A 13,022-nucleotide genomic window follows, 5' to 3' on the forward strand; every position below is an offset into this window, starting at 1 on the left:
TCCAACTTCATGTACTTGTCCATGTTCTGAAAAATTCTTGCAAATAAAATTGATGCACCATCAATTGCACAGAGACTGAAATTGCCAAGACTGAGTGTTGGTCACTCACACTGACCTGGACTCAAACTGGGGGCAGGCTTGTGGGATGACAGCTTTTTTGGGGAAGGGGAAGGAGTCACAATCTACCCAGTGAGAACAGGGTCAACCAGGAAAGTTCATGACATTTACATATGGAAAATATATACAATAGTGGTTTCACCACAATCACATCGACGACGGGGAGGGAGACTCCAGTGATCCGCTCTGTCACTATGGTCCTGTGGATTGTCTCCGATCCAATGCTCTGCAGCAAGCATACCACCCTGTGATGCAGCCGGTCAGGATGCTCTCAATAGAGCTCCGTAGAAGGCTGAGATAATGGTGGCCGGTAGCCTTTTCTGCTCCAGCCTTCTCAGGAAATGCAATCTCTGTTGCACCTTCCTGATAAGTGAGAAGATGTTGTGTCCACAATAGGTCACTCGTTAAGTAAACTCCAAGGAACTTAGTGCTCTCCACTCTCTCCTCTACAGAGTTGTTGATCTGTAGTGGACTGTGGTGGTTCTAGATATTAAAAATATGAATACATTGGTTTTTAATTCAGAAAAATAACATTGTGGCAAAAGACGGAACGTGATCTTATTGAAATTTGGTGCAGCCCTTAATGTTGTGACTTTAACACTAATGTAATTGGAAAGAAAACTGCATTTCCATCTTTATCCATTTATGTGTATAACGTATGCATTTCCCATTTTTAAAGTATTATTCTTCACCCTGCTCAAATTTCCAACTTTTCCCGCAGTGACAACAGTCACAAGCGACACGCTAGAATCTGCAGGTATTGGAGGAACTCCGTGGGTTGAGCATCAGTGCGAGACAAAAGACATCTTGGTATCTTGATAAAGGGTTCCGCTTCGAAATATTGACCGTTCTATTTCTCCTACTGTTGTTGCTCGACCTGCTGAGTTCCTTCAGCAGATTGTTGCAGCGGTTACACATTCCCTTTCAGCTACTTGCAACTTTAATTGAAAACTCGACAGGACTGCACAACAAAGGCGTCATGCATTGCTACCTCGGTAGCCACCGCAACACGTTGTATCTAGTTCCACACTAGTAAGTGTAGCCTCTGTGGATTGGCTGATGCTTCCAGCCGCAGAGACTGTTGCTAACAACATTTCCTGCTGATCCCGGGACATAGTTGGTTCCAGCCTTTGAGGAACCTGTATATCAGGTAGGAAGTAATATTTTCTTATAGGCTTTTGACTTGCAAACTTGTTACAATAATCTGGGACATGATGGTCGGCACAGACGAGAGTTTTCTGTGCTGTAGCGTGCTATGGTTCTGATCTAAATCTAATAAGCATTTCTAACTGAGTCTCCATTAACCCATGTTATTGCTAAGATTCTTGCATTATAATCAAGCATATTTCAACTGCGATTATGGCAAATAGAACAGAAAGTCCTATTTCTTACTGGGGCTTGTTAATTTGAAAAGCTTCCCAAGAATTTAGAACATTCAAATAAAGCTTTGGCGAGAATCTATGCCAATTCTTGCTAATTTTTGTTATGGTGGTGTTATTTTCTCCAATGCTCCACGATTCTGAATCCAAGACTAGGACAAAAGTTTTGGATATAGTTTGTCACGCATTGCTTCTGTATAACTACCATGGCCAAAAAGTCAAGTTTGCACAAGCACAACCCGACGAAACAGCATTCTCGGTGCTCGGTGCAAAACACGCAGACACATGACCAGACATAACACATATACAAAGAATACATATGGTGCAGGACAAGTATTCATATATGCAAATAAATACATAAATATTGTTTCGTGAATATGTTTCAGTGTGATCAGTTCCTTTAGTAGTTCAACGTTCTCACTACCATATTCCAAAATATTTTTACATTTCAGGGAGAAGCTGGAAGAACACTATGCCTCGAAGGAGTGCATTGAGTAACTGTTCCAATGGGAGCGAGGGAGACATGGAAGGGCTTGGTAGGAAATTTATTTTCCCAATAAAAATATATATCTGTATCTACATAGTTTGCTTGATGTAAATGATGCAGCAAAGACTAATGTTAAAATCATAACCATTTTGATAAATCCAGTGGAATCCCCATTATCTGGCACCTAGAAGGATTGTGGATGCCACATCAGTGAATTTTTGGGTTGATTGAGACACACTATAACAATGCCTAATATATCTGCATTAAGAATACACAGTTTAAAAGACAAAAGACAGTGCAAAATGTAAAGTAATTTGAAAACAACCAATATTGTAGTATTTAAATATGTAAAGTTCACTTTAATCAGGTAATTCCTGTAACTTACAAAATTTAAATTTGAACCCCAATTGCTGGTGTTGTAACAGCATTGTGCTCGCTGCTACGCTAATCGTGCCCCCCATTTATTTTCTCTCCTGGCATTATCAAACCATATAGCATCAATATCATTGATGCGGCCATCATAATTAACCCACCCTCCCCTAAGTTTAGAGATAAAGCTTTATTAATCTACCTAATACAAATAAAGATTATTAGGCAGGGACAGGGAGACACTTAGCTGGGTTTTCGACCCTAGGTAATGCCAATTTATTGAAACACAACTTTACTCAAACTGTATTCAAACAGCTGCTGCGGCAGGGCATGACCAGGGCGCTCTGCTGGCTGAATGTTTGCTTCCATTGTTACATAAAATATGATATAATCCATCACACCATCTTTACCAAGGGGTTTGAGTGCTGCTTTGGAAAACATTCACTTTTACAATTTAAAACTTTGATATAAAATTTTATTTATTTTAATTTTTATTTATTTCCTCAATTTTTTGCCAGTTGTTTGGGTTTCCTATTGATTGAATTCCAGATAATGGGGATCCTACTGTATTTTGGGCAATGGGGATACCAGATAGAGGTAAGTTTTTTCCTTGTGCATCCTCGACCTGTTTTCAAAGATCCCATTCATTTTTCCTTGCAGCTGAAAGTGAGTTGGCAAAACTACAGCATCAGTTTCGAATTATGGAGGGAGATCGCCAGGCCTATACCCTCGAATCACAAGAGCTTCTTAGGAAGCAGTTGTAAGTTACACTAGGATACCTGTACATTGTATGGAATTAATATCTTCTGATAACCAAAGATGGTTGCATTTCACTCTTAATCCCACATCGAGCAAATTGATGGGTCTATCAATTGCATTTATGTGCTTAAATAGAAATACTGTTTTGATAGAAATTGTCTGTGTTGACACAGTGTGACTAATAAGTAAAGAAAAACTTTCAATTATTTAACCTCCTGAGAAAAATGCCAGAGAAATCACTATTGAAGGACAGGAGGTGGAGGTGGGGTGGGGCTGGAACAAAATGAGGGATTTTACTGAACATTAAGGTAAGTGGAGAGAAAGAGAACAAAGATGAAGATCAGTGATATGAAATATGGCAGTAAAAGATTAGTGCTATTGCAGGAGTATATCATAAAGGAAGTTTTGCTTTTTATCATACTTTTGTATCAAAACAGCATTACTCAAGGGTTCTATTCCAAAGAAACATAAACAAAATATGCCATTTGTCAGAAACAAACAATTTCTCCCAAAAGCAATAAAAATGTAAATATTACAATCTGATTTATCAACTTGGAAAAACAAATTGCCTTGAGAGCATATAGGTTGCAAATATTACTTGAAGTATAAGGTTAATGATTATTTAGTGATTAATTGAATGCCCAGTTTAAAATACCCTCCAAAATTGTTTTGCTGAGTTTAGTCAAGTAACTACTTCTGACTCCATATTTAACTGATGTTCGTATTTTGAATTCCTCTGGGAAGGCTTTAGATTGTTGTAGATCTGGGGAAGATACACCAATTTTTTTTGTGAGAAGTCAATGCTTCCATTTCTCGTTTATGTGGGCTAACAATGGCAGGGGCGATTTCCATACTCATGACTAAAATCACATGGTCATAGCCTCATAAAGTTCTGCAGCATGGAATGAGATGCTGTTTCTACAGCATGGAAAGAGGCACTGACCGATAAAGCAAGCATGCTAAACACCACCTTCAACTTCCTGTTCACCTGCATCCCACTTTCATTGAAATCTTTACCTGTACCCCAAGTTTATTTTTACATCCCAAGGCCCTATCACTCACCATGGACATCTTGCCTTGGTTTAACCTTACAAACTGCAACATTTCGCACTTTTCTGAGTTAAATTCCATCTGCAATTTCTTGGTCCACATTCCCAGTTCATCTAGATCCTGTTTTTTTAAAATCTTAGATACCTTCTTCGCTGTCTACTATACCACCAACACTGGTGCAATCTGCAAACTTACAAAACATGATAACTTCATTGCCATCCAATATTCAATTTTTCATATTCCCTCCTTATTTTCTTCTGAGTGCTCTGCAATATCCTCTATGCTACTCAAAGGGTTCACTTGATTACTGTGTGGTGTTCTATGACTACTCTATTCTTTTGTAAAACATAAAGGTCTTCAGACACCGTGATTGAAGTAAAAACACAAAGCTGGAGAAAATCAGCAGGTCAAACAGTGAACTTAATATAACAAAGATAAAGATGTATAACCAATGTTTCGGGCTTGAGGCTTCATTTTTGATCTATGAAATACACTATTTTACCTGCTAAATTCCTCGAGGTTTGTGTTTTTACTATAAAAGAGAAATCTGAAAATCGGATGCTAGAAATCTGGACCAGCTGAGAATTTCTTCAAAGACTCTCAAACATTTTAAATTTAGCAAGCTTTTGTGTGCTTAAATCCCACAGATGCACAGCAGCAACAAACAACTTCTTTATTTTTCTTTAAAACTGCTCAGTTTGATAAAAGAAGCTTGCTGCATTTAATCAAAATTTACCCAATCGTTTTTTCTTAATTCCTCCTTAAATTTGAATTTTAAAAGTTCTGCCCGAGAATCTGGAAAATTCAAAAATCCAGACCGACCCAATCCCTGACCAGTCTAGATTTTCAGACTTCTACTGTTTATGATTTTTAAAAAAAGATATTTTATTTAAAAATTTCCATACATGCTGTAATCAAAATTAATATAATAATACATTTCAAATTGAAAATTACATACATGATGGTTTCACCCCATCCCAAAATCCCCTCCCACATTAAAAATTTTATGTTAAGTTACATTATAGTTATATAAGCACAAAAAGAGAGAAAAGAGAAAGTTTTTGGATTGTGCAGAGAGGTGTAATTTAACATAAATCAAAAAAATTCTTCATTACCATTCAGAGGAGAATCCTAATATTTGAATATTTGGGGGCCAAATTTGCAAAAACATAGCATATTTATTTCTCAAACCATATGTAATTTTTTTCTAACAGAATACAATTTTGAATTTCTGCATGCCATCTTGGCATATCCAAAGATATATCAGACTTCCAAGTAACTGCAATACATTTCCTCGCCATCACTAACACGAGTTTAACAAATTCCAACTGAGATATTGAGAATTTTAATTTAGGTCTTGTTCCTTCAATATTCCCTAATAAAAATAAATCCAGACTTTGTGGAAAACAATTACTGTAACTTGTTCAAAAAAATTCCATAGATCTGCCCAAAGGACCTAACATTAGGACAAGACCAAGTTGAATGCAAAAAATTTCCTATATCTTCACCTCATCTAAAACATTGATCTGATAAATCTGATTTCATCTCTTCAATTTCTGTGGTGTAAGATATAACTGATGTAAAAACTTATTGCACTAGTCTATATCTTACATTGATAGCATTGATCATACAATCCTATACAAATCTGCCCATATTTGTTCATCAATTCAATATTCAGATCTGTTTCCCACCTCTGTCTGAACTTGTACTGTTTTGGAATATTGATAGGGAATAAATCACTCAGTTTCTAGTTTGGAAGAAAAAAATCAGAGTCCTTTTTAGGTGGCAGTGATGTTTCTTTTCTTTAAAAGGATGAACAACAGTCAAATTTATTTTTGACATGGGAGAATTTAATCAAAGTTGGATCTCTGCTAGTCAGAGATTCTGTAATTTAGGTACTGTCTGCACTGGGTAAGGTTATTAAGTGCATCTTTGTGTAACTCTTCAACAGACTTAGTTTCTTTGAGTTGCTGATTTGCAAGGCCTGTGACTCCTGATCCTTTTGTCTTTGCTAGGGCAGACATTGATAAAATGAAAAAGGATCGTGAGGAGTTAATGTTAAACCTGCGGCTTTTAGAGAGCAAACACAACCAACAGCAGGACCAGGAGAACACAGAAAGTATTCAGAACAGCCTGAACTACCAGGAGAAGCTGGAGGAACAAATTACCAATGAGAAGCAAACAATTCATGATTTGGAGGCAGAGGTGAAGATGTGGGCATCAATAGGAGGGAAATGCCATTTCTGGTGGAAATGTAATCTGAGCCAGAATGCCTGGGCTGGGACATTTATTTGATTGTAATGATCAGAGAATATTTTACTTGTTCTAAACATATCCTGCCCTTGCTCAAGTGAATGCATGTGCCATTTTCAGATAAAATCATGGATAAACATGGATAAACTCTGTGGCTCAGTTACACAGTCACTAGATTAATCAGTAAGGTGAAAGAATTTGACACACTTTACTTGCCTCGTATATGATCAAAGCCAGGTCATTTTAAAATTGGTGCTCAGGAACACGCCAGTCTTCCTAAATGATTCTCTTGACCCACTGAGTTTGGTTGAACAATTAGTAAACCTTCCGACAATGCAATATCCTGACTTTGTGATAGCTGTGGACACAGAAACATAGCCTAAAATTCAGTGGTTTTATGAGAGTTGTATGTTTATTTGTGTATGTGTAAGTGTGAAACATGCAGGTGTGTGTGTGTGTGTCATAACAACTTAAGAATTGAAAGAGTCAGCCAACAGGCCTGTAGTGCTTGCTCCACCATTTAATAAGATCATGGTTGATCTGGCTGTGGACTCGGCTCCACCTACCTACTGTACCTTTTCCCCATAACCCTTAATTCCCTGACTATGCAAAAAATGTATCTAACTTTGATTTGAATATATTTAATGAGGCAGCTTCTTCTGCTACTGTTTCCTTGGGCATAGTATACATTGTATCTGCATACATGGAAATTTAATTATTTATGGGTGTGTGCCTGCATGTGTAGATCAATGCTGGAATTGTTATTTTATCAACAAATTACTGTTGTAGATTTCATGTGGTTTACATGCTCTTAATGCAGATAAAGGTCTTGGAGCAAAAAATCTTTGAGCAGAAGAAGGGATTGAGTAAAGGTGTTAATGTTAAAGCAATGAATGAACAATTGAAGAAAAACATTGGGATCATGGAGGACCGTCTTGACAGGGTAAGAATTTTCAGCGGTGTCCAAGAAATGGGCAAATGCCAGTAATCTGAATGCTCTTCAAGAAACCAGCGCAGACTCTTTGGGCCAAATCGCTTCTTTCTGTGATGTAACAACCATAATTCGAATGACCATAAGGAAATAATGCTGACATAAATATAAAAGATGACAGAAATTGTTGAGGTCAAAAATAACAGAAGTTGCTAAATTCTAATATGGTTAGCAAAAAGTCTAATTTTAAGTTCCCAAATTGAATCTCTTGCTCTCTGTTCTTTTTCACTTTACTCTTGGTTGCATCTAATTGAGCTTCAGTTCAGCAAATTTGTACTTTCATGCTTGACCTAGTCATGAATGTTTACAGAACTGCACATGTATGATAGCTGTGTTACCAGGGATAATTGGAGAAAAGTAATGGATAAATCTGGAGATGAACATTGAACAGTGAATCCAAATTACCTTGGCTTATTCATTTTGAACTTTACTGTATTCTTCAGATCAGTTAACAAAAGATCTTGTTCAATGTTGTTCAATCTGCACAGAGACATTGAGGAACCAGGGGCCATTTAACCATTTTGTGATTTTTTTTTAAATGAAAGGCACATTTGTTGTTCTCATTCAGTCACTATCACACCTCGAGTTTCTGGGTTTCCTATGGACTGGAAACAAAGTAATCAGAGCTTATTGCCATGAACATGTCACAAAATTTGTTGTTTTGAGACAGTATCATAATGCAAACATTTATATAAATCACCTTACAAAATAAATAAAATCATGCAAGAAAAAGACAAATAGGATTAAACTAAAAATAATTAAATATGGGACTTTCTGCCTTATTATCATATTCAAATTAAGAATATTCCTTCTGTGAGATGTTTATCTACCTGCATCCTGTAATCTCCATTAAGGGAGGTCTAAGATTATTAATATTTTTATCCATCAACTGGGACCACCCATTTCCAGGGATTTTTAATTTAGAATGGGAAATTAGAGCATGGCAAAGTTAGCCTGCAGGAAACTGAGGCAACATACAAATTGGCCATTGAGTGGATGTGATAGATCCTGGTGGGAACTTCCAACAAAGTTGGTAACTTTACTCTCATAATTGACAGAGATTACTGAAGTGCCAGTTGATGAGGTAGACAAAGATGATGTGGTCAAACAATAATCATGGCTTTTATTGGCAGAAATTCATGGTACAATAATGAAAGACAATAGATGCATATACAGTTATCCAAGGGGAATGTCCTTAAGAGTAGAGATATTGAACAGCCAATGTTAGTACAGCAAGGCTCACTAGAGGGGAGACAGGCAGCTTGGCAGACATTCACCACAGTCTTCCCCCGGCAGAAGAAAGGTTAAAATCAAAAGGACAGCTGCTAGGAAAGACTGAAGCAAGTGATACATAGATACTATGTTTGGCCTTGAGATACTCTAACAGCCAAAATACACCAGTATCTAGCAAGCAATCTCTGGGTCTCAGCTTTGATAAACTCATGATCCTCCTTGCTGTAAGAATGGCTCTTAGTGGCAATCGGCCGACAATTGGGGGATAAATCACTGAAAAGGGAGGGAACTTTGATCTTTAATGTGGACAGACCACAGTAAATAGCGCAGGGGATGGTATGGGTGGGTAGTGGCCCACCAAAATTTAACATTACACTGTTCTGAGATTGAATATCTAACCCCAGTACCACAGGGGTGCAAAGCTCCAGCATAATAAAGAGCCTCACATCAGCCAGGCAATGTCCCTGCAAATTTAAAGTAACTTTACACTTGTCCTGTACAGTTTTTGTAAGTTCACTACAGGCTATCGATATCTTTCGGTTCGCTGGATATCTCCGCAAATTTAAGGCTCTGGCAACTCTTTTGTGGATGTAGCTGTCAGCACTCCATGAGTCTATTAGACAATCAAGAGTCTCACCATTCACCTCCCCCTTCATAGTTGACCATTCTAATCCGTAACATCCCCAAGTTTTGGAGTCAATTAAGCTATCACAGGGGATCTCACCTCGCCGTCACTTGAAGTCGATTCAGCCTGCTCGTCTGAAGATTCCCCCTTTTCACAGTTGTTTTCCATTCCTGCAGCTCCAGGATGCTTTTTCTTGGTGCTTCTTTTCTTCTTCTTACTGTGGGAGTACTTTTCGCCTTACACGCTTTAGCAAAGTGGCCGAGTTTCCCACAATAGCTGCAGGTAGCAAATCGAGCCAGGTACTTCTGTCTGTGCCAGCTCTTATCACAGAAGTAGCATTTTTCAGGAGTTCGCCTTTTTCTTTCCTTTGGGGTTCCAGCACTCCTGGATGTTTCCTTTTTGGTTTCTAGCATTAGCCCTTTCAACCTGCCCATTGCCCTGGAGGTTGTAGCTCATGGTACAGCTAATGTATGGTATCTATGTATCATTTGCTTCAGTCTTTCCTAGCAGCTATCCTTTTGATTAAGGATTCCTGCCAAGGCACAATCTGAGGCATCAATTTCCACTTGGAATGGGACCCTTAATCAAAATGACAGCTGCTAGGAAAGACTGAAGCAAGCGATACATGGATACCATGTTTGGTCTTGAGATACTCTAACAGCCAAAACAGCCAGTTGATGAAGTAGACAAAGACGATGTGGTCAAACAATAATCATGGCTTTTATTAGCAGAAACTCATGGTACAATAATGAAAGACAATAGATGCATATACAGTTATATCCAAGGGGAGTGTCCGTAACAGTAGAGATAATGGACAGCCAATGTTAGTACAGCAAGGCTCGTCAGAGGGGAGAGAGGCAGCTTGGCAGACATTCACCACAATTTCTCTTCCTCATTTACAGGCACAGAGGAAATTCAATTCTCAGCTCATGAGAAATGGACAGCTGAGGGAACAAATTGACACACTGCATGTTGAGCGCTCTAGATTTGAGCGGCTCCACAGAAAGCTGGAAAAAGTAAGGTTTAAAATCAATTGTTTGTCAAGCTTTGATATATATAAATCAATCACACTCTCTTGTGGGAAATGTACCTCATGTTTCTCTGGGTTGAAAGTAACTATAGCCCAAAGCCAGCTTCACAGATGTCAACTCTTGTCAGTGTGCATGCTGAATCTCTCATCAAAACAACACCTCCTAAAGCAAGCTACAATTGGTGTAACTGTAGCAAAGTATTCTATACTGAGCTACTATAGATGTTGATGTGCACATTGTCAAGTTGATGTACACACTGGAGTCTAGTGCAAGACTGACACCTCCGGCTTCCATGGGCTTGTATACATCACTGCTTCTGTCACATGGACTGGAAGTGACATCATCAGTGATGTAATTAGCCGAGATATAAACCTGTGTTGGGTGCAGGTTAATTTCCAGCATTTTCTACAGCACATCCTCCATTTTTGGAGCCAGTTTGCTTGCTGGTAAGTGAGCCACCACAATACCTTGTTTTTCAATGTGCTCTTCAATGGCACTCAAGAGATTACCATTTACCGCCAATCCCAACTCATTTTCGCTTTAAATTCACGAAGCCTTAACATTGTGGTCGAAGAGAAATTGCACATTCTGCCAGATATCACTGTCTTTGTTTCCCTGAGTGAGTCCACATTGACAAATCCGTTTTCCCAATTTGCCAGAGATTATTTAAACACCATCTCTGGCTTCTCCATCCATTTCACAGAATGAGATCCCAGACTTGGCTGTGTGCTGTGGGAACAAACAGCTGATATGCTGTGCAGAGAGACAATGCAACATCAGACCACTCCAACATTCTTTTGATAAAATCAGTATGGATAGTACCAGGATCCAAACCTGGAGTTGGGAGTCTTTGGAAAGGAGCTCAATTATCCTCTCACATTGAAGTGCAAGTTCTGGCTAAATAGTGCGAGTTTCTGGAGCTGAATGTCCTCTTCTTGCTTGTTGATCGCTTATTAACTGAAGGAACTGTGAAGCTGTTGAAATTACTGTCCATGAACAAAATTTGATTTATTAAAATCTCTGCTGCATCATCTAATCCTGGACATTTGATGTCCCTCTCTCACTTTGATTAGGAGCTTCTTGAGACTGGAAAGGAAATTGGTTCTGTGATTGACATGGCAACTGCAGCCTATGATGCCAGGTGATAATGACACTGCATGCCAGAGACACCCCTTTTCAGCTCATTTCACCTTGTCAAAATCAAGTCTAAATGGCTTTAAGGTATCTGATTGTAAATACAGTAGGTCCAAAAATCTGGATGCCAGAAAATTAGATCACTCGTGAATCTAGACTTTGAAAACTTTCAAAATTTAGCGGCCTTTTGTGTGCTGACATGCGCCACAGATGCACAAGCCATCATTGAAATGTGACAATGCTATCCTCCTCTTTCCATTTACTATATATATGCCATAGGAATTTACAAACCCTGTTCATCTCTTCTTTATTCCTCTTTAAATTTGAATTTTAAAAGTACTACCCAAGAATCTGAAAATCCAGATTTTTAGACTTCTGCTGCATTCCATTAATCCCTCCCATATCTTAGATAGTGAAGACAGCCACCAAAAATTGCAGGAGTATCTTGACTGCTTGGGCAGAATGGTTGATGCAGAGAAATGTGAGGTTTTGCATTTTGAAAATCCAACATGGGTTGGACGAACACAGTGATTGTTGGGGAAATGGGAAATGCAGTAGAGCAGAGGGATCAAGGAGAGCAGGTATGTAGAACCTTGAAAGTGGCATCCATGACAGGGAGATAGGATGGTCAAAAAAGCTTTCAGCACATTAGAATCTTGCACATAGAAATTAGTGACCAATTTGCAGTTGTATAAGATGTTGGTGAGGCCACATTTGGAGTATAATTCTCACTTTTGATCACCATGCTATAGGAAAGATGTCAGGCTGCAGAAGGTGCAGAGATTTACAAGGATGTTTCCAGGACTCATGAGCCTGACTGAAAGGGAGAGTTTGAGCAGGTTAGGACTTTTTTCCTTGGAATACAGGAGGATGAGGGGTGATCTCATAGAGGTGTACAAAATCATGAGAGGAGTAGATCGGGTGAACACATAGAGCCTTTTACCCAGAGTAGAGGAATTGTGAAGTGGGGACATAAGTTTAAGTGAGGGGGAAAGATTTAACAGGAACTTATCCTATACTATTTGTACACTGTGGTTTGTAAGGGATTACTTAAGGTGATATGTGAGTGGGAAAAAAAAGATTGCAAACCATTGATTTAGATGGATAAATGGATAGGATAGATTTGGGGTAGTGGTTCTTTTTTTCCCACTCAATACCATCTTAAATAATCCCTTATGAACCACAGATCACCTATGCCATAGGTGCTCTGTGGTTAGTGAGGGATTAAGGTGGTATGTGAGTGGGAAAAAAAGGTTGAAAACCATCGGTTTAGGGGGCTATTGGCCAAACACAGGCAGGTGGGACATTTCTGGTCAGCGAGGGTAGTATGGGGTGTATAGCCTATTTCAGTGCTGTATAACTTGATGGTCCTTGCTTTTTATGTGTGCTGCTGAGTTTCTCTGTATTTTGTGGCACCTGAGTTATGTAGACTGCAGTGTTTCAATCTAGTATCAAGGAAACTAAAATAAAAGGACAAAAGTATTTGCAATTAATCTTCTGCAATTTCAGCCAATTAAAATAGTCAGTAGATGTGGCATATGGATCAATGCAGTCTTAGATCATAGTCTGTACTGAATTAAATGCTCTTGATTAC

At 38.6% G+C, this 13,022-nt stretch overlaps 1 protein-coding gene across 1 annotated transcript in view; it reads left to right on the forward strand.

Moving 5' to 3' along the window:
- The first annotated feature begins 1,204 nt into the window (after positions 1 to 1,204).
- Positions 1,205 to 13,022, forward strand: part of odad1 (outer dynein arm docking complex subunit 1) — a 47,198-nt gene continuing 35,380 nt past the window's right edge. The window contains exons 1-7 of the mRNA XM_069918643.1: positions 1,205 to 1,267; positions 1,949 to 2,032; positions 3,013 to 3,112; positions 6,177 to 6,366; positions 7,235 to 7,357; positions 10,166 to 10,279; positions 11,368 to 11,435. Of these exons, the coding sequence (XP_069774744.1) occupies positions 1,969 to 2,032; positions 3,013 to 3,112; positions 6,177 to 6,366; positions 7,235 to 7,357; positions 10,166 to 10,279; positions 11,368 to 11,435 (659 nt within the window). The 5' untranslated portion in view covers positions 1,205 to 1,267; positions 1,949 to 1,968. The remainder of the gene's footprint in view (positions 1,268 to 1,948; positions 2,033 to 3,012; positions 3,113 to 6,176; positions 6,367 to 7,234; positions 7,358 to 10,165; positions 10,280 to 11,367; positions 11,436 to 13,022) is intronic.

The sequence above is a fragment of the Narcine bancroftii genome, chromosome 2 (assembly GCF_036971445.1).
Source record: "Narcine bancroftii isolate sNarBan1 chromosome 2, sNarBan1.hap1, whole genome shotgun sequence".
NCBI lineage: Eukaryota > Metazoa > Chordata > Chondrichthyes > Torpediniformes > Narcinidae > Narcine > Narcine bancroftii.